Source organism: Peromyscus eremicus, chromosome 1, assembly GCF_949786415.1.
Source record: "Peromyscus eremicus chromosome 1, PerEre_H2_v1, whole genome shotgun sequence".
Lineage (NCBI taxonomy): Eukaryota > Metazoa > Chordata > Mammalia > Rodentia > Cricetidae > Peromyscus > Peromyscus eremicus.
The window spans coordinates 22,977,650-22,999,995 of record NC_081416.1 but is presented as its reverse complement, the minus strand read 5'-3'; the positions used below and the strand labels follow the sequence as shown (position 1 = coordinate 22,999,995).

The window sequence follows — 22,346 nt, the reverse complement described above, 5'->3', positions numbered from 1 at the left end:
TACAGAAAATTACCCAAGAGCCTCAAGTGCACTTGGTAAACACATGAATGAACAATACTTGATAAATTTCAGTTGAACTAAGGAAATGAGAAAGATTCCCAGGTATCTGAGTTATTGGGGATAAATTAGGTCATATATATCTCTCAAACATTATATATTAAGGCCAAAATAGAGCAACATTCTAAAAAATGACTTCTTAGCTGCCTCAAAATGCATGGGTAATGGAGAATTATTGGAAGAAATCACATACCATTAAAAGACGTTCATGACCTATTAGATCAGAGCATTTTTACTCAGTTCAGAATTCCAGGAACTTCAAGATCATCATGAGATGATGGAGACACTGTAGATGTGGCAGGACATTCTGCAAAGATGATTGGGAATCCTTTTCCTTCGATTCACTTGAGAACAATGGATATTGAGTCCACACCTGCAGTATGTATGCTGCCTTTGGATATGCAGTTTCTGTCCTCGGCTTTGTTATTCGTGATAATGAACACAGAATCCCTCTTCCTCAGTCTCCCAGTGATTAACCACACCTAGCTAACATTTATTTTTGAACAATGTATTTCTTAATAGTATAGGTTAATTGAGAAACAAATCTCTTTTGTGTTTTTCTATTTACCCAATTAGTTGTCCTTTCATGCAGCCATCCATCTACACACCCATCCAATAACTTATCCTTCATTAATAGTCTCTTGTGTCAGGTACAAGTACAGTGATCTTCACATTTACAAATGAGAAGAGTAATCTTCTTTGACTTTTTTCTGCCTAGGAAAACGGATTTGTGCAGGAGAGGGCCTGGCACGCATGGAGCTGTTTCTATTCCTGACAACCATTTTACAGAACTTTAATCTGAAATCGCTGGTTCACCCTAAGGACATCAATATTACCCCAGTGGCCAATGGATTAACCTCTCTGCCATCCCCTTACAAGCTCTGCTTCATTCCTGTCTAAAGAAGATCAGCTTTTCTGGCCCAGGCTGTGTTGTTTTCTGCAATACCCTCCAGACCTTCCTCAACCTTCCTCTCCTCTCATGTATTCCCATTCTGTCAAGACCCAGGAAACACCTGTCAACCATTTTGCAATTTCTGTAATCACTGCACAAATATATTGCTATTTTCTATTCTCTGCAACAGTGTTATTATCCCTTGTGCTAATGTGTATCTGGTATTAAGTTAAAATAGAACTTTTCTGTAAAATAACTAATATAGTAAGATAATTCATAGTCATTTTTCTTCTGCATATTTCCAATAATAAATATATTTGATTTGCATACATGTTATTTGTAGCTAGAGTTTTCCTGGTCCTGCCTGGCCCATAGTCAGGACAAATCTCTCTCACCTGCCAGTCCCACAGTTGCTCAGACCCAACCAAATGTAGTGGGTAGCCATTCCAGCTTTGATCTGGAAGTTCCAACCCCCATTGAGGCTTCAGTAACTATCACGCCCACAAGGCAGGGCCAAGAGTGGGCCCTGAAGACTCTGGATGTGCCATGCTCTCTTAGTTCCTAGACCCTGGACGCTAGAGGTAGACCAAGCAGAGTTCTCCAGAGAATACCGCTGGACTGTGCTATGCCTTCCCCAGACCCTGCGACCTACCTATCCCTTCATTTGTAAGTTACACCACTAATAAACCTCCCTTTTAACTACATGGAGTGGCCTTAATAATTTTACAAATAACCAAGTAAACACACAGAGATTATATTACTTACAAACTGTATGGCCGCACCAGGCTTTTTGTTATCTAGTTCTTTTTTCTTAAATTAACCAATTTCTACTAATCTGTAAGTTGCCACATGGCTTGTGGCTTACCGGTATTTTAACATCTTCTCACGGTGGCAGCTGGCAGTGTCTCTCTGCCTCAGCCTTCCACTTCCCACAATTCTCCTCTCTGCTTGTCCTGCCTATACTGCCTGCCTGGCTACTGGCCAATCAGTGTTTTATTTATTAACCAACCAGATCAACACATTTAACATACAGAACATCCCACAGTTGGTTACAATTCAGGTTAAAAAAAAAAAACACGAAAGAAAATAGAGTTCCCAACACATCATGCTGGTGCACATAACATGAAACACAGAAAATAAAACATAGAAAATAAAAATAGCTAGAGAGATATTTCCTTCACTAAAGTACTTGCCACACAAATATGAAGATCTAAATCCAATCTGTGGCATAAATATAATGACCAGGTACTGTGGTGTGTGCTTGTTATACCAACACTGGGGAGATAGAACAAGAGATCTTTAGAGCTTGCTGGACACCCAACCCAGCCTAATTAGTGAGCCTCAGGTCCCAGTGAGATATCCTATCTCAAAAAACAAGCTTGTCATCTCCAAAGAAATAACACCCAAGAATCACCTCTGATTTCCACACTTGTGTATGTACATGTACATACGTTCTGTCACATATATGCATGTGATTATGCACACACATCCACACACCCACATACATACATGTAAAACAGAATGTGAAGGGGAAGGTTGTTGTTGGATCCTAAAGGCCCCCTCAGGGAGGAGGTGAGAAGGTTCCGCATCAATGGCATAGTCACCAGGAGTAAATTGAAGACAAACAACAAACTCTTTTATTTTATAATAGGGAAGGCCTTATATACCCTTCTCCCAGCATCCAGTCTTTGTTACAATCTGGTGGCATTGTGTGGTCATTCCTCATTGGCTGGGCATGATCAGGAACTCTGGCAGAGACCAGGAACTCTGACAGCACCTGTTGCTAGGCCATCAGTCAGACTCCATATGATCAGTAACTCTGACAGTGACCAGAAATTCTGACAGCATCTGTTGCTAGGCAGTCAGGCAGACTCCAGGTTGGCACATAAGGAAATATGTTATGCGCATGTCTTGGCAAATGATCTAAGCCAGTTTCCTCAACCATATAGGCTTGTCCTACTAGAGAAGGTGGTACCAAAGCTCTTTGGCCGAGCATCACTTAGAATTACCATCGCTGAAGTGGCCTTTGCCAACCGGAAAAGATAGAGTGCCCCTTTCTTTTGTATTTGAAACATATAAACAGTGTCCAGGAATAGCTCTACCCTGTAGAGGACAAGTCACAGGGAGGAATACTCGTGCAGGGTCAGGTCATGCTCTGCTTTGCTGCTGTTGTCAATAAAAGGTAAAATTTTAAACATGCTTTTGACTTGATGTTCTCAGATTAGACCTGAGCATGCATTTTGCTTTTCTATTGCTAATTATATATATATATTTTGAGAGGCAGGGGTTTTATCTTCGAGAGAAAAGGAAAGCGGACTGGAAGGATGTCCAATGCTGCAGCGAAATTCTCTTCTGTCAAAATTTTCTATCTTCTATTCTTTTCTCAATTTCTATCTGTGAAAAATAAGTATAAGGTATAGCGTAGTAATATAGTGTAGGAAAAACTTAGAAGTATAAGATCGTGTAGAAAAATATAAGGCAACTAGACAGAAAAGCTCTACAATTTTCTAACTTTGGGGGCTATGAATGCAAAATGGGAAAAAAATCTTTGGGTTTTTTGGGTAGTAAAAAAGCTCTTTGAGCTTATGGGGAAGAAAAAGTTTCCTATGGAAGCTTTTGACCTGGGGACAGCTGAAATGCTAAGTCCAAGCAGCAAGAGAAAGTAACTTCTCCCTGAGGCAATAATGGGGGTATAAGAAGTCAGTTTAAAGTTGGGAAGTTTTGGGAAAAGTTGGTCTTTCTTTCTCCTGGGGGAAAAAATCTTTCTCTTAAACTATAAAGCTTTTCTTGGAAAATTTTGGGGGAAAATCTCTAAAAAGTCTTAATCTTTCTCAAAAGCTCTCTCAAACTTAAAAACTAAAGCCTTTAACTCTCTCAGAAGGACAAAAATTAGAATCACCTGAAGATATTAGTATGGGGACCACCTGTGATTAGCTCTAAGGGAAAACAACAAACTTAAGACAGCAAAACCTAAGTTCTCTTTCAAGCTTTAAAAATCCTCCCTGCAATGCAGGAGGCAGGGACAAGTTCCTAAAAACCTCTTCTAAGCTCTGTCTCTACAAGCCAGTAAAAGACAGTGGGTCAGAGTACCCTGAGGGAAACGCTTGGGAGAATGCGGGTAAAGAGCTACAGAGAGCCCAAAAGGGCAGGAAACTTTACCTGAGAAAAGCAAAAAATCCAAGCTTTTCAGTTACAGTGGAGCTGGGGCATCAAGGGTTTTGTTTGAGTGAGCGTTTCAGAATGAAAAGGTGTTCCTAATCATCCTAAATCAAAGATCCCCTGAAGCAGCGCAAACTGTTAGCATTGTATCCTCACTTCTGACCAAAAACCCAGTGGTGGCTGGCCAGTGCTGAAATGCATTTTGGGGATACTAGGGTTCCTGCAGTTGTAAACTTCCTGGAGCACAGAGCTGAGGCAGGAAGGTGCAGGACCCAGGGGAAGATTGCCAATGAACAAATAAAGCTAAATCTGGTGGGAACAGCACAGTTGCCTGCTTTCCAACAAGTCCCGGGTTGATAGGTCCACAGCTTCAAAAAGAAATCTGAGAAAAGCTTTCCTATCAGACTAAGTGAAAGGTTTACAACACGCCCCCAAGGTCAGGCGTGTTTGCATATGCCTGGCGGACACTTCCACCTAGCCAGGCCCAGGTCAGGATAGCCATTTCTGGGTCAGGGCATCTCGCGTGACCAAGATCTGTGATGTTCCACTAGCCACGTAAGCGCGCAACGTGGCCATGTGATCTACGTGCTTGCTTGTAGTAATGACGGCTGATCTGTCCACGCCCAGCCTTTAAAATCTGGCGCCATGTTCCAGGTTCCTTCTTCTCCACACATGTGTTTCTTGCAGGCCTGTTCACTCTCTGTCCCTTTACCTTTAATAAAACTCTTTGTTAGCGGATTCTGTCATGTTTCGTGGCATTTCCTTGCAGGGTATGAACACATCGCAGCCGAAAAACTAACACTAAGGACCTTTCTGGGAAAACAGTAAAGCTGAACTGTGTCTGAAGCAGTTGTGCTGCTGAGTCAGAACACTGTCTGGGGGAAAGAGCCCAGCCAGGGCAGAGCAGAACTATCCAGGAGTAAAGCTTTCTTTTCTGTCAGAGAAAGCATCTCCTTAAGAAAAGCTTTGTTTCAACTGACTCTCTGAGATGAGGGAGTGTAGCCCTGAGGGGTGATTGCCTCTGGCATAAACTCTGTCCTTGAGCACCCAGACAAGCAAACCCAACCCACTGGGAGACTGGACTAGGTGAAGGCCTGATGAAACAAAACGCCTGTCCTAATGGGAGTTTAGAAATGGCAAAAACCTCCCTTGTTAGATTTTTCAGTCTGTGTGCAAACCACACAGACCCAGAAAACAGACAAAAAGCCCCTACCTTCAGTAGCAGGGAAAGCCGCGACTGTAGTGTCGGAAACTGTTTCTGGGGTAGAGGGGATAGACTGAGACCAAACTGGGAACTGTCTGGGAGAAAGATTCTGAAGAAACAGAAAAGGGACATAATCCTCCCCAGAAAAATATGTGACCTGAAAAAGCTGCTAGAATTTGAGGCAGATTCGGGGGGAGAAAAAAAGCCCCTACTTCCAAAAGCAGCTAGCAGAGGTACAGAGCCGCAGACACATACCTGAAGCTCTGCATCTGGCGGGGAAGGAACAAGCAAAATGAGAATAAGATCAGTGGGAGGAAAATCTCTCTGAAAGAGCTATGGAAAAGCTGTTGTAAATGCTTTTGTTTTTCACTGACTGGCTAAGACAAACACAAGCCCCGAGGAAAGTTGCTATCAGAAATGCCAGCCTCAATGCCAGCTAACAAGGCAGGTGCAGTTCTGATTTGGGGGCCAGTTTCTGATGAAGGAGAAACACCTGTTAAAGCCAGTTGAGGAGAGAATAGGAATCTCCCAAACTGCCATAGCTGAAAATGTAAAATGCTTGTTCAAATCTCCCGTTGCAAAAGCAAAAATCTTTGTTCAAACCTCCTGGGCAAGAATTTGTAAGCAAGTCTGGTAAAAGAGAACCAGTTTGACTCTCAGACCCGAAAAGAACTATGGGAAATGACTGATATAAGGGAAATGATATAAGGACTGATATTATTATGGACTGATATAAGGGAAATGCATTCTGGGAAAGGTAGATTTTCCGCTAAAGATGGCGACATTGTTCTGAAACTTTTGTAAGCTCGAAAATAATGTTCATGGTAAACTTAAAATACAGCTTTTAAAAGAATAAGGAGGAAAATCGTCTAAGAGTTTAAGTGTCAGTTCCAATGAAAAATTGAAAGGATATGGAACTAGGTGCTTCGCGGTTTGGGGCTCCTTGGTAAAATGCCTTATTTACCCTAATAGCTGTGCAAAGTTTTTAACTGTAGTTGGATGACAAAAGGCTACCTTTAAGAGCAAACAAGCCACTTTAAAATCCTTAAGAAAGCAAGAGAAAGTAGTTTATACACTGAACATTGTTTTAGATATGAAGAAACTTATGTGAAATTAAAAATTCTTTACGTCTTGAACAAACTGCCTGTAATGAGTGATTCCTTTGCAAATCTAATTAAGGGGATAAGAAACAGGCATTCAAAAAAAGAAATGACTGCTTTATAGACTGGAAACAAACTTCAGAAAAATCTGCCTTAAAAAAATAGTTGCTTCACCTGAAAGTTCCTTATAAAAAACCAATGCTAAATATTACAGCTGCTAATAACATCAGGAGTTAAAGCTAAAGAAGTGAAAATACTAAATACAGTTCAGACCTGTGCCACTTTTGGCTTTACTAGCTCCTTTAGAAAAATACTTTATATCACCTAATAGCTGTGCAGTATTTGGCGAAGAGCTTTACAGCAGCTAAATATGGTAATTTCGCCCTCAGCGTGAAGTGAAGTTTTTCGGTAGAACAAACCAAAAATACTGCTGTAATAGAAACGTTTGTCTGAATTGAAGCACTTAGGGGAACTACTATGAATTTGGGTGAAGGGACAGTCTCTAGTTAAAAACCATTTACCGCTGACAGTGCATCTCTGCCAGTTCCGGAAAGGCTGAGAGAACTGGCAACTTTGGGGTATGGCTTCATCCTGGAAAGGTTACAGTCCCCTAGCAACAACTATCACAATTCTATAACAACAACACTCACTAAATCCCAGTGTTGTATAGCAAAGCTGACTATAAACTCTAAACTTTAGAAATGATATACATACTTCCTGTCTAGTTAAAAGAATCTTTATAATAGAGATAGTGATGATAATTAAGAGTATGAAGTAGAAAAAGATGAAAATAAGATATGTGAGTTTGTAGAAATTATTCTGTCTTGTTAGATCTGTGTTAAGAAAACTTTAGAAGTTAAATATATGCTAATGGTAGCCCTATATAAGTTTGTAAAATAGATCTATAGAGTTCCTTTAAGAATATATATAAGCTTGCAAGAAGTATCTAAGGTAGTCATAAGACATGTAGTAATAAGCTTGTAAGAAGTAAAGATGCTAGTTGTAAATGTAAGTTTAAATAAGAAATAAGATGGAATGTACATAAGAAATACATAAGTAATAAGAAATATATTTGCTAAAGTAGTTCTATAGTTTCCTTAAGGAGTATAAATAAGTAGATATTAATACATTATATGTGAGTTTGTAAAAAAGTGTAAATGTTGAATGTGAGTCTAAATGCTTTGCAAGGCAAAAAATGTTATATGTGAGTTTGTGAAAAAGTGTAAATGTTAAGTGTGAGTCTATTAATGTATATGGTGAAAGAACCTGAGACACAGAAGGTAGTGTCCTAGCAGACTGCAAAGTAGGCAGTCAGAGCGGTTTTCAAAAGTTCCAGAAGCCGCTAAGAAGCTCAGAATGGCGGACGCCAGAACCAGCACAAGGCATCCGCAGCTGAGATCTGTGGAAAATCCACTCAACACAGAAAAACCTGAGCTAACATCAAAAACGGTGCGGTTTAGAATACTACTGTACCTAAAAAGGTCGGTCTGTGAGAATAAAAGTTGCAGAGACGCTTGTTTGAACAAAAATTGTTAACTGCAAAAAGTTTTGGTTGAAAAACGTCTCTTCATATTTTGAAGTGAAAGCCTAATACCAGAATTTATTTGTTTGAACTTTTTGAACTTAAAATGAGATAAAACTACAAAAAGATTTTGATTATGGATTTCTTCGTATTTGGAAGGCTTGTACCAGAATTTATCATTTGAATTTTGGGACTTAAAAAAATGAAATGAACAATAGAGATTTCATTGCAATGCGACAATTTTGAGTTTGCTTATAGTTATGACCTAGAAACTGTTTTCTGGGACTGGAACTGTTTTATGTTACAAATGGAACTGTTTAAATGGAAAAGTTTGGGTTCCTTTAACTAGGTTTGAGATTTTGTTTAAAAAATTATAAAGAAAAGAAGGAGTTATGAGATTGAATTATGTTTGCAGAAACCTATTGATATTAATGCACCCTGGTTTTGTGGAGTTAAGGAAATATTTAAGTTTGATGTGAATATATCGAAGATTTTCCTATGTTCTGTTAGCAAGAAAATTCAAATGATTAAGAGTTAAAGTTGTAAGACGGAGAAAATTGTTAACTATATATAGCACCATATATGCTAATTCAAATGGTTCTGTTAAGAGTTTGCTTTGTGTTGTAAGACTGAGATAATTGTGACTATGTATAGCAATATTTATGTTAACCTGTTAATGGTAACGATGAAGCTAAGGGATTCTTTAAGTTTGTAGTCACCTTAAGAGTTTTTGGTTTAGAAAGGGCTTGAGGCAGCTAAGACTGCTGTAGTCACCTTGGACCTAATTCAAAAGAGAAATGCCATCTTTCTCATCCTCTACTCCCATACTGGGAGGTGTAACAGCTATGGAGATTGCTGTAAGCCATTAGTAGTTATTTTTTTATATATTAAGAAAGGGGGACCTGTGGGAGCCCGTTCTCAGGTTCCTCGTGGCTTTACCCAGCAGGTCCCCATAGAGGATAATTAGGACCACGGGCCTGAGTGCAGGTGTCTGGGATGGTCTGCACTTGACTGTGCTGGGGGAGGAGGTCTTTTGCTCCACCCCTTGGCATCGCTATAAAAACCCTGGGGCAGAGACAGTCAGGGCCCATTGGAATAGGTTCCAGGCCCTCTCGAGGCTATCCTTTATTTTCTATCTGTTTATCTCTGCAGTAAATACTTCTATCTAATATTTCCTGCTGCTTGCACTCAAGAAAACTCTGGGGGAACTGTGGGGGTGGTTGGGTAAATGCCCCACAAATACTGTAGTAATTTAAATGTAATTGGTCTCCATAATCTCATAGAGAGTGGCACTATTAAGAGGTATGGCTTTTTGAAGTGGGTATGGCCTCCTTAGAAAAAGTGTGTCACTGTGGTGGTGGATGTTGATGTTTTTTATGCTCAGGATACTTCCCAGTGTCTCAGTTAACTTCCTGTTGATTGCAAGATGTAGCACTTCCAGCTACTACTCCAGCACTATGTCTGACTGCCCGCCACCATGTTCCTTGTCATGATGATAATAAACTGAACCTCTGAAACTGTAAGTGAGTCAACTCAATTAAATGTTTTCTTTATACAAGTTGCCAAGGTCATAGTGTCTCTTCGCAGCAATAGAAAACCTTAGTCAGAAGTTGGTACCAGGGACTAGGGTATTGCTGTGATAGGACTGACCATGTTTTTACTTGGAGTAATATGGACTTTGGGAGTTTGGATTAGGAAAGCAGTGGAGTGCTTGAAGTGCAGCTTAATGGGCCATACTTGTAGGAGCATGGAAAACAGTGGTTGTGAATGTGATTTGATTAACTGTTGGGATCAAGAGGTTTCAGAGGAGAAGAATGGTAGTAGATGGCCTACACATTGGTCTTGTCATATTTTGATAAAGAAAGTGGCTGCTTTTTGCCCTTGTCCAAAGAGTCTGCCAGAGGCTAACATTAAGAGTTTTGGATAAAGCCAGGCGGTGGTAGCGCACACCTTTAATCCCAGCACTAGGGAGGCAGAGTCAGGTGGATCTCTTTTGAGACCAGCCTGGGCTACCAACTGAGTTCCAGGAAAGGCACAAAGCTACACAGGGAAACCCTGTCTTGAAAAACAAAACAACAAAAAAAAAAGAGTTTTACATAAATTCCACTGGCAGAAGAAATCTTAAAACACCTTAATATAGACTCTATTCTGTGGTTATTAGTGGTAACTCTAATGAACATTTATGATGAAAAAGTGCAAGCTGATCAGGGTAAATTACAAAATATAAATTTTGAGGAGAACAAGCACCAGGGAGTGGAATGGAACTAAGTCCTGTGTTTAAGGAGATAAATAGATTAGGAAATGTAATAAAGGGAGTGATGACCTCAAGATAACATCCTACCCAGCTAAGTTTCCAACTTCTGGAAAGAAACTAAAGTAATTTTAAGGACAGGTGTGTTGAGACACACCTTTAATCACAGCATTGAGAAGACAGAGGCTATGAATCTCTAAGTTTGAGGCCAGCCTGGTCTAAAGATCCAGTTTCAGGACAGCCAAGTTTAGGCAGCAAAGTACAGATATCTGGTAAAGACATAGTTGAACAAGGGGGCCCTGTTCCAGCCCCAGTAAGCAGGAGAACTTGGCAGATTCAGTCATGTAGCTCTGGGATTAAGGATAGAAGAAAGGGGCTATGGAATTTGCCAATAAGGAAAGCTGCTGAAGCCAGGAATGTGTCGGGGGTATTCCAGAACAGAGGCCTAGAGAGGCCATTGTGTGAAGCTGTGAAATTGAAGCCTGGATTGCCTTGCAGACTCCAAGATAGTAGAAATGCAAGAGCTGTGGGATATCTGCTGAGGAGAGCAGCTAACAGGGAATGGAAGCAGCCCAAAAGAAGAAAGTGTATTGCAGTCAACAAAGCTGAATGGACTTGGAGATCTGAAGAGTGTTTTGACAAAGAAATGGAAAAGCAAAGTTTGTGGCATGCACAGATGGCTTTCACTCCTGCTTTGTTCTAGTATTTCCTCACTATGTTCCCTTCTCTGTGCTTTGGAATGATAATGTATATCCTGTGCCATTATATGTTGGAAGTATGAGATCTACTTTTTATTTTCATTTTAAAGGAGATTACAGTTAAGAGAATACATGGATCTCAGAAGAGATTTTGTACTTTGGACATTAATATACTCTTAGGACTGGTATAGATATGGGGACTTTTGAAGTTGGATTAAATGCATTTTGCATTATGATAATGTTACAAGCTTATGGGGGCCAGAGAGTAGAATGTGGCAGTTTGAATATAATTGACCTCCATAATCTCACAAGAAGTGGCACTTTTAGGAAGTGTGGCTTTATTGAAGTGTATATGACCTTGGTAGAAGAAAGTGTTACCATCGGGGCAGGCTTTGATGTTTCTATCACAGGATACCACCCAGTCTCTCAGTCAACTTCCTGTTGCCTGCAAGATATAGGACTCTCAGCTACTACTCCAGCACTATGTCTACCTGCACACAGCCATGTTCCCCACCATGATGATAATTGACTAAACTCTGAAACTGTAAGCAAGCCACCCAATTAAATACTCTATAGGAGTTGCCATGTTCATGGTGTTTCTTCACAGCAATACAAACCCTAATTAACACATATACAAAGCCATATATCACATCTACAGAGATAAAATGGGATAAAACTAAAGCAAAAAATTATATAGATTTCTGGGTTCTTTGGGAAATACTCTTTACATAGTTATGACAACCTAATGTTTGAACAATGACCTAAGCAAAATCATGTTACATACCTACCAAAAAGACCCTTGAAAAGGAATTGGTTCATGTGGTGGTGCTATAAGATAAAGTAAGGAGATTACTGGAAAAGAACTCTTGGAAATTTCTGCCTGATTTCATCTAGACTTTTTTGTCCACCATCCATCATTCTCTCTGCATCAGTTTTTATATATCAAAATGCTGAACAAAAACCACCTCTGTATTTCAGTGGTAAAATGGCCATTATAATAGCAGAGTGTTTGGTGGCATAATTATATTATACCTAATCAATGCTATCCCTGCCCCAATGTTTGGGACCTGTAAACCTGTACCCATGCTAATTTATATGCTGAGAGGGCACTGCACTGATAAAATAGGAGAAACTTTTGACTGTGTAAAGATCTTGATGCAGGTAAGTTTTACAGGTTATACTGTGTAATCAGAAAAATCTTCATAAGAAAAGAAATCAATAGTAGATTCTATGCTATACCAAACAAGACATTTTAATAGTACAGAATATGTCAAGGTTATCCAAGGCCACAAGAAGTAAAATGTCAGGGAAGTGGGTTTTCCTCTAGATAGGTGGTTCTCAACCTGTGTATCATGACCCCTTTAGAATAGGATGACCCTTTCACAGGGGTCACATATCAGATATCTGCATATCAGATACTTATATTATGAGTCATAACAGTAGCTATAAAGTAGCAGCAAGAATGATTTTGTGGAGGGGTCATCACAACTTGAAGAACTGTATTGAAGGGTCACAGCACTAGATAGGTTAAGAACAACTAACTGATCTAGACTCACCAGATGGAACCTATTGTCCACACGCTGGTCTTAATATTGTAAATTGATATTGGAATTTTAAACTCAAGAACTTCAGAATAAAAATATTATTGTTTGATGTTGGTGAGCTTATATTACTTTATTACAGTAATTATGGGAGCTAATATCAATGACATTTTCTTCCTAGGTTCATGAAGTCAGTCAAGTAACAAAGACACCAAAAACCCAGAATCACAAGAAGTGAAATTACAAGATGAATCATTGAGGTAAGAGAAGATAAATTGCCGGGCGGTGGTGGCGGATGCCTTTAATCCCAGCACTTGGGAAGCAGAGGCAGGTGGATCTCTGTGAGTTCGAGGCCAGCCTGGTCTACTGAGTGAGTTCCAGGAAAGGCGCAAAGCTACACAGAGAAACCCTGTCTCAGAAAAACCAAAAGAGAGAGAGAGAGAGAGAGAGAGAGAGAGAGAGAGAGAGAGAGAGAGAGAGAGAGAAGATAAATTTTAACAGCACATTCAGGTGTCACTGACTCTGACTTTATTTCAAGGACAGCACATGCCTTTGCCTATACTTGTCCTATGACAATTTTATTTTCCAATAAAAAATGTAAAAGGTACACAGCTTGGGTTGAACTTGCAGTTTTTATTTTAAAACCTTTGTTCTCATTTTAGGTCATTTCCTGTCACTCTGTTATCCTGAGGCTTTTTCTAGAACATAGTTTTGTACAAATATAGCAAATGGCAAGATGCATGCTACATAAGCTCAATTCCATATAAATGTCTATGTATATATGGTATGTACTAGGCATAAATTGTAACTATGCCCATATCTATGTACATCTAGGCACTAATATCTTACATGGAGGAGTGGTATCAAGTTCCTTTTGGTCAACTGGAGATTTCAGATTAAAATTCTATAAAATTGTGGTCATAAATAAAAATAACTCCAATTGAGTCAGGCTCTCTCACACACAAAATCATTTTCCTACAAATAAAAGAAAACAGAATATAATTAAATACTGGGACAACCACTGTGTTTGTAGCTATAACAAAGAGAATGGCAGGTAGCTCCTCTGAGAAATAAACTTTAAAAGGTCAGTGACTGATGTAAGATTGAAAGAAAGGAAGATGTTGACAAGAATGTAATGATATCTATGTGTACATCTATGTATTTTCCATTGATCCAATAAGGCCAATGACTTCACAATCATAGCATCAAGTTGTCATCATACTTAAGGGTGAAAAGCAATGTGTGGAAATTTAAAAAAAATGAATTGGTGAGACTTTTCAAGAACTCTGGTCTTGTTTGGGAGAGAAGGGTTATACATAGAGTACAGGAATTCCATCCAGAGAATGGATGTATATTTGTTTCTAGGTAATAATCATAAACTGAAAAGACCATACCAAGTGTTTATGTTCAGAGTATCACCAACTCAGGGATAGGAATAATAACACTTAGTATGGAATCCTCCCTACATCTAGTCCTTTCTATATTTCCTTTTACAGCATCATTTTTCTCACTCAGGTCCAACCTTGTAGTCATTATTAGTGATGCTCAGCTAAAGAGCCTTTCTGCCACTGACTCTTACTTTCTTTGCACATAGTATGATGAAGAAACAAAAACACCTTGGGACATTAATTTATTACTGCTTGCCTTGTGAACAAAAACATGACACTGGATCAGGTTGTGCACATATATACATGGAATCCCAGAACTTGGGTGGTGGGACAGGAAATTTTTAGGTTACATTCAGCTGCACAGTGACTTTAGAGACAGCCTGGCCTATGTGAGTTCATATTTTTTTAAAAAAAAATAATATAAAGAAAATTTTGAAAACAGACAAGAATTATAACAATTTTATTTAAAACACACAGGGCTAGGTAATGCTGAAGGGTCATATTTTCTCAGTTTAACAGTAATAATATATTAATAACTCAGGATTAGATAAGAATTAGCAATGCTGAAGTCAGTAAATCATTGCACAGCATAGAGAGTTGTAGCTGTGTTTGTTCAGTGAGCCTGAAAATTGCCCCAAGTAGAAGACAGGCATTCTCTGGACTTTGGGGGGATGAGGCAATGTGAAATGGGAGGCCAGAGAAGCATGCCTGACAGAAGAGGTCAACGGTGCCCTGGAGGAGGGGGTTTCAGGGGGACATACATTCAGACTGGGATGAAGCAGATCTGGAACTCGGGTGGCACAGAAACAAATCCATTAGCAACAGCAGTGGTATCAAGGTCTTTTGGGTCAACTGGAGATTTCAGATTAAATTTCTGTAAAATGGTGGTCAGGAATAAAAACAACTCCATTCGGGCCAAGCCTTCTCCCAAACAAATCCGTTTTCCTGTAAATTAAAACAAACAAACAAACAAACAAACTGAGTAGCTCGACCTCCACGTTGGGGAATTGAACCCTGGTCTCCCAGGTGACAGGCAGGCAGACTGACAGCTGTGGAACCTGCATGGGACCAGACTAGACCCTCTACATAGTTGTGTAGCGGGGTCTGTTTTTTGCAGGCCTCTGGCAGTGTGATCAGGATCTATCCCTCGTGCATGAGCTGGTTTTCTGGATCCCATTACCTGCTGTCCCCCCACCAGAGAACTAACCCTTTTGATGGAGGGGATGGTGAGTTGATGGGGTTGGGGGAATTGGATTAGGGATGAAAGGGAGACCTGTGGTTGGTATGTAAAATGAATAAAAAATTGTTTTGTTTGGTTTGTTTAAAAAAAACTGAGTATAATTACTCCTTGTGTTTGGCTGACACAAGCACTGTGTTGCAACTATAATAGAGAATTTGTGTCAGTCTTTGATACACTGGATAGATGGATGGGTGGATGGATGGATGGATGGATGGATGGATGGATGGATGGGTGGATGGATGGGTGGATGGATGGATAGATGCATGGATGGATGGATGGGTGAGTGGGTGGGTGGGTGCATGAATGAGTGGGTAGATGGATAGATGGATGGACGGATAGTTGGGTAAATAAATGGAGAAAAGAGGACACATTTTTCATCATTTCTAATATTGGGAAACACAGTATTAAAATTCTCGGTTACAAAGCTTTAGAAGGTGCAATAGTAATACTGAATACTAGACTTCTCATCCACAGGGTGAAAACAAAGGAACATTCATTTAACTGCTCATGGAGATGAGTGGCCATAGTGAGCCCTGGGATTTAATGGTGCACAAAAGTAGAGCTGGTGTACTCCATAGAATAGAGAATACAGCAGAAGAGGCAGAGTACCACTGCTTTAAAACCAACACCAGGATAATGGGAGAGACTCCCATTAAAAGAGAAAAGGAAAAAGAGAAAGTCTCACAGCATAGGCAGAAGGCTCTCCATCCTATAGAAAAAGAAATAGCTTAAATGGGCAGATAATCAGGATCCTTCCCAGCTGAGAAAATTGAAAGAAAACCTTCACATATCAATCAGCAAATACTCAGAGTACTAAAGCCAGCAGCCATCTTGAGAATGGCCCTAAATTGTAGAAATTAAATTGTTTGTGGTATTGGAAGACCTGACATCATCACAGAGTCCCCATGGACAGTCCTCAGCTACAACTGGATATGCAGTGGCCACCAGAGACAGTTGCTTAGAAAAGAATCTTTGGTGTGTATGGAATAAATGTCCTTCATTGACTTCTGTATTTAAATATTATCTAGTTGGTAATGGTATTTTTCAATGTTGTGGAAACTTTAGTAGGTAGGGCCTCACAATAGAACGTCAGTCACTGAAGGTGGATCTTCCAGGTTTATAGTCTCCCCCAATTCCAGCCTGCTATCTGCTACATGTTCAGCCAAGATGTGAGGATGTGAGTGGTCTCAGCTGCTCTCTTCAGCGAACTACTTCCATGTCTCCTTCTTCATAATAGACTATACTCTCTCAAACTTTAGCCAAATGAACCCTTAAGTTGCTTTTTGTTAAGTGTTTGTTCACAAGAACAAGGAAAGTAACTTGTACAAAAAACTGGTACCAAACAATAGACTATCATAAAGCTATCTGCCTTCCTCATAGAGGGCAATTGTTTTATTGTCTAAGAAGACTTCAATTATAGCCCAGTGATATATCTAGACACACAATCCAAATGAACTGTGGTCTAGCATTATGAATCAGGAAGAATGAGTGAACACTCTAAAGGACCACTAATATGGCTCAGCAGATACAATGTTTCATCTCAGAGACAGTACATGGACATCAGGAATGGTGATCAGATCTACCATGCCAAGAGAAACCAACATGTAATGTTCAAGGGATACCTACAGTTTACCTTGTTGCCTTAGAAATATTTTTTGCAGTTATATTGATACATATAAATGTACCATGTAGTTATATATAAATAAATATCATAGAATGTATATGTAACATCTATGTATATAGATATAAAATACAACCTGCTGAGTCCATTAGTGTTACTTGTTCGTGTATGTTTTATATGATTTCAGAGCTGACCAATTAGTATTATAAAACTAATTAGGAGGATTGTAATGGGGATGAAGATTTCTCCCACTCTTAGCATTCTTTAGTTGTCTATTGCTCTTTGTTTATGGAAAGAAGTCCATGAGATTTACTCCTTCCATGTTAGCATACCTATTGGTATTGTGGTTCTTTCCATGTCATTTCTAGGAGACATAATTTCAGAAGGGAGGGAGGCAACCAATATACTAGACCTAGTTATGACACCCATGATCCACAGTCATGGCCAGAATATAAAATATCCCCAAGAGTGCAATAGTGGCACACAAGTCCTGGTAACCAATGGCTGTTCAATTGGTCTTAAAGCCCCTCAACAGGAAGCAAAATATTGCCCAGTACTAGAAATTTTCCCCCACTTTGCTGGGCTAGTGAGGTCATAGATCTACATTTCTTTATACCAAAGTCAAGTGTAGCTCTCATATTCATAAAAGAAATTTATATTAGCAACAAAGAGAGACCATTACAGAAAAAACAAAACTGATCAAAATGCAGAGAACTATTTATCATTGGGTGCCTAGCTCCAGTGGATACATCTACCACACAACTGCTGCAGCTGAGGCTCAAGGAACATTGAGGAAGTGGGGGAGGGTGTATTGTAAGATCCAAAAGACCAGGAAATCATTTTGATTACCTGTTGAGAAAGGAAAAAAGTAGTCACTTTTCTTAAACTTTCCATTCTCATCCAAAAAGTGACCGGGATCAAACTTCTCTGGGTTAGGGAATTCTTTGTCATCATGTAACGTAGATGTCAATGATGCTATGACAGTGGTACCCTGGAAACAAGAGGCATAGACAAGTCAAGTTATATAAATGTTACAGAGGTAAGAGACATAGTGGGGTGGACATGTCATAGTCAAAGCTTCAAAGGAAACCATGTCTAAACAAGAGCAGAGGCATATCTAGACAGAAAGATCATGTAACAATCAAGGATGAGTTGGGGTCTAGTGGTAGTGATCTTGATACAGTGTCCTCCAATATCTTTTGAAGTTCTAAGTAATGGGATATTCATTTATTGAAAAGCTTAACACTGGTGTCTATCACCACCTACTGTTCAATTTTAGCACTGCTGCTATTGGATCATGCATGTGTGGAATGTGGCTTCAAATGTAAGATTTTACGTATGATAACAGAGGTATCTGCTCATAGGAATGTTGCATGTACATGTCTGATAAAATTAACAATGTCTTCTGGAATAACACGGCCAAAAACAAATAAAACATTATTCAGTTTTTTCCCTGACACACAGTTTATTTGCCTTCATTTTAAAATGTGGATGAGATATTATGAATGAGAGATTATTATATTTCGGATTACTTGAAAATATTAAAAGATGACAAACTTAGAAATTTCCTGGTTTTGTAAGAATTCCCGTCAGGGTCATCAATTTACTTGAGAATAAATATTGAAACTGATAAGATGACTCACTAAGCAGGATATTTATAAGCTGTGAATGGACCATGCCAGAGATTTTATTAATTACAAAAAGAGCAGAACCTATACAATGGAGAGTTTTGAATATCATCTTAAGACAGGAAGAAGTAGGCATATCCACTAATACCATAGTTAACATATGCTAACCCTCCTTAAAATATGTGAGTCCTATAGGATATCCTTTGTACATTTTTCTTCTAAAGTTATAAGTGGAAGCAAACTGCTAGAGGATAATGATACACAAACCAACCCTGAAACTGAATATATGAACTGAAAGGTTTAGTGGGTCAATATGTGATTTCCCTAAATGTGCCCATACACTTCTCAGCATCCTGATACAATCCTAGAAGAGTCTTTTCAGAGAATGACAATTTGAACTTTTGGTTTTATTTGAAAGTGTAAACAATCAAGAGTGGCTTTAAGTTGAATGTAAATTTGGAAGACCTACAATTCCACAAACTGAGACTTGCTCTAAAATCTTGCTGGAAATATCATAAAGTCCACCCAGATTCCAGATTTAAGGTGTTTGTATTTCTCTCATCTTGTGGGGACAGTAAATTAGGACCAATCACACTGCAAATTCTCAAGAATTCTAATATAGTCTGATTGGGAATATACAATACATGGCTTTGTTCGTTTAATCTCCCTGAAGGTTTTTATAATGTTCTCTGCAACATTGGTAGTCTGAATTTGGAAGACCCAGTATCTTGGGCTTATGATTTTATTTCACTCACTCATTTGAGATGAAGGGCATTAAGGTGCAGTGTAGACAAAGGAAACTTACCTTGGGAATGAGATAGTTTCTCAATTTAATATCACAGGTCACTGCATGGGGCAGGCTGGTGGGAAGGAGGTCAATATATCTCTGAATCTCATGCAACACAGCATCCGTGTAGGGCATGTGACTTCTGTCCTGCATGCAGGGGCTTCTGTGTCTACCAATCACATGGTCAATCTCTTCCTGGACTTTGGCTGGTTCAACACAGTAGACAAAAGACAGAAAAGGAAATGGCACATTAGTCACAAGTCAGGGCTACTTGTAGCAAGATGAAGGTGCCTGGCAGCATTATGAAAGCATAATATATGCTAATGAAATGATGGTTGCTATGATATAAATACTTCTATCATATATACTAAATGTCAAAATACACAACCCTTATATATCATTTAGCATACTTAAAAATCAACATTAACTATTACTAACAAATAATAAACAGAACAGCAAGTCAAAAATGTCAACTCTTACAGAAGAAAACTATTGATCAAACATTATTTGTACCAAAACAATGCAGTACATTGAAAAATAAATTATAATGGTATTGTGTGCATATTTGTATGTAGTTTCCACAGATATGTAATACCCTCTTACTTCCCAAATATGACCACATACTAACAATTTCTCCTGAAATTTGTTTATATTTATATGTAATGACTATTTCTTTCTTATACATCATTGGAGAAAATAAATTCTTCTTCATGTAGAAATAATGTTTTCATACTCTCTAGATGTATTAAATATAAATATTCCTCAGTCCAATCCTCATAGGGCAACTTTGGCTTTATACATTGCTCAAACTTTTGTGCCCCAGTAAGAAAACAATGAGTATTGTCATTGTTGATGCTTTCTTAGACTTAACTCTATTTCTCTTTATCAGTTTACATTTTTTCCTTCTACTGGAATTATTTTACAATATTCAGGTAGATGATTCAAAGTCCTTCCACACTTGTCCAGTTACTGGGAAGTCTCAGACTATCGACCACTTATTTCCCTTTTGTTCTTGGTTCTCTCCTCACACCTTCATCATCCATTGGTCCATTCTGAACTGGATATTTTCTAGGTGTGATGCTAAGCAGCCTCCCTGACAGTCTCATCCTTCCCCTTGAGTTCTCCGGATTCCTATAGGACCTGGGTTCTCTAGATTTCTGGAGGACCTAGGTTCAATTACCAGCGTTCAAAAGGTGGCTTATAAGCACCTGTAAATTTCAATTCTAGGTATCTGATATCCTCTTCTGATCTCTGTGGGCATAAGGCATGCTCATGGTACACACACATAAATGCAGGCAAAAACGTTCATATACATAGAATATTTTTAATTTAAGATAAAATTAGAACACTCCCCCAATAATCCATCCTATGTTAAATAGTATTTTATGGAAACTTATTTCTAAAATAATAAATGAAATTCCTTTAGAAATTCTGCCCAAATAGGAATGTCTTTTTAAAGGATCTAAGCTTTTGGAATAATTTCCAGGATTATGTCTCACTAAATTCTAGAATTGGTATTTCTTCTTCTGTAAGGAGAGTTTTTATTCCAACAAAAGAATTGTCAGAATAAGGAAAATTATCCTCAAGAATATATCTTCTATTCAATATGGCTTTTTCCAATTTAAGCTAATTTGCATTTTTTATGTTGTACTTTTTTATTTTATAATTTAATTTAATTTTACATATCAGCCATGGTTTCCCTTGTCCTCCCCCCCCCTGCATTCCCCCCATCCCACCCCACATTCCCATCTCCTCTAGGGCAAAGGCTCCCCTGGGGATTGAGTTCAACCTGGTAGATTCATTTCAGGCAGGTCCAGTACCCTCCTCCCAGGCTGAGCTAAATGTCCCTGTATAAGCCCCAGGTTCCAATCAGCCAGCTCATGCACTGAGGACAGGTCCCATTCCCACTGCCTGGATGCCTTCCAAACAGTTCAAGCTAATCAACTGTCTCACTTATCCAGAGGGCCTGATCCAGTTGTGGGCTCCTCAGCTATTGGTTCATAGTTCATGTGTTTCCATTCATTTGGCTATTTGTCCCTGTGTTTTTTCCAATCTTGGTCTCAACAATTCTCACTCATACAAACCCTCCTCTTTCTTGCCAATTGAACTCCTGGAGCTGGAGAGGATGTGGAGCTAGGGGAACTCTCCTCTACTGCTGGTGGGAATGCAAGCTTGCACAACCACTTTGGAAATCAATATGGTGCTTTCTCAGAAAATTGGTAATCAATCTTCCCCAAGACCCAACTATACCACTCTTGGGCATATACCCAAGGAATGCTCAATCATACCACAAGGGCACTTGCTCAGCATGTTTATATCAGCATTGTTTGTAAAAGCCAGAACCTGGAAACAATCTAGATGCCCTTCAACTGAAGAATGGATAAATAAAATGTGGTACATATACACAATGGACTACTACTCAGCAGAGAAAAACAATGACATCATGAGGTTTGCAGACTAATTTTCATTTTAAAAAGTTTATGTGGACAAAATCACTTCTCATGAAATCCAGGCACTAGAACAATACTTTATTGATCTTTCCTCTTGCCTTCCATCTTCACTTCTATAAAGCATCTTCCTCTGTTATGGGCTAAGACATCTCACTTCAGTCCTCCTGATAAATGTAGCAGATTGTAGGGTCACAGAATGTTAAATGAAATAAAGCCTCAGGCTTTCATGAGACAAACAAAATCAAGGACTCCTGGGTTGTCTTCCCATTCCTTTCTGAAACTCATTAGCTTCCCATCTGTGCCCTTACCTGTGATTTCTGGGTACTTGAGCAGGAGCAGCAGAGAGTACCTCAGTGTTGTGCTTGTTGTCTCTGTTCCAGCACCAAACAGGTCACCTGCTGAGAAGATCAAGTTTTCAGAAGTAAACGCCGTCTTAGGGTTGTGCTTCTCCTAGGAATAGTTTGACTGTGTTAGCCAGAAAATTATTTGTCAGTATACTTATTACAGTGAATAAAATGACTTACATGTTAGGAATTTAACCTAACAGACCCTGGAAAATGCATCAGGAGAAGAAACTGACATGTGTTCAAGAGACATGTAGACCCCCAGATCCATCTTCACTGCCCACACCCAGTTTTCTAGTCTGGAAAAAGATCTTTCATGAGACTCCTCAGGCAGTGAGCTATGCAGTATACCATCTTCCCAGAGACATAAACAAAAGAATTGATGCTCATTTCCTTTTTAAAAATGTTTTACTCAAAACACATATAAAAAGGAGGAGAAAAGGCAGAGAGCATGTTATATGAGG

The 22,346-nt window shown here is 39.1% G+C and overlaps 2 protein-coding genes across 8 annotated transcripts in view; one reads left to right on the top strand and one right to left on the bottom strand.

Moving 5' to 3' along the window:
• Positions 1-1,100, top strand: part of LOC131896292 (cytochrome P450 2C25-like) — a 41,405-nt gene extending 40,305 nt beyond the window's left edge. For all 4 annotated transcript variants that reach the window (XM_059246888.1, XM_059246896.1, XM_059246871.1 and 1 more), the window contains one exon: positions 776-1,100. In XM_059246888.1, the coding sequence (XP_059102871.1) occupies positions 776-957 (182 nt within the window). In that variant the 3' untranslated portion in view covers positions 958-1,100. The remainder of the gene's footprint in view (positions 1-775) is intronic.
• Positions 1,101-14,575: 13,475 nt separating this feature from the next.
• Positions 14,576-22,346, bottom strand: part of LOC131896265 (cytochrome P450 2C42-like) — a 42,549-nt gene continuing 34,778 nt past the window's right edge. For all 4 annotated transcript variants that reach the window (XM_059246840.1, XM_059246846.1, XM_059246860.1 and 1 more), the window contains 4 exons: positions 21,847-21,988; positions 19,107-19,294; positions 17,523-17,664; positions 14,576-14,757 (listed from right to left, as the gene is read on the bottom strand). In XM_059246840.1, the coding sequence (XP_059102823.1) occupies positions 14,576-14,757; positions 17,523-17,664; positions 19,107-19,294; positions 21,847-21,988 (654 nt within the window). The remainder of the gene's footprint in view (positions 14,758-17,522; positions 17,665-19,106; positions 19,295-21,846; positions 21,989-22,346) is intronic.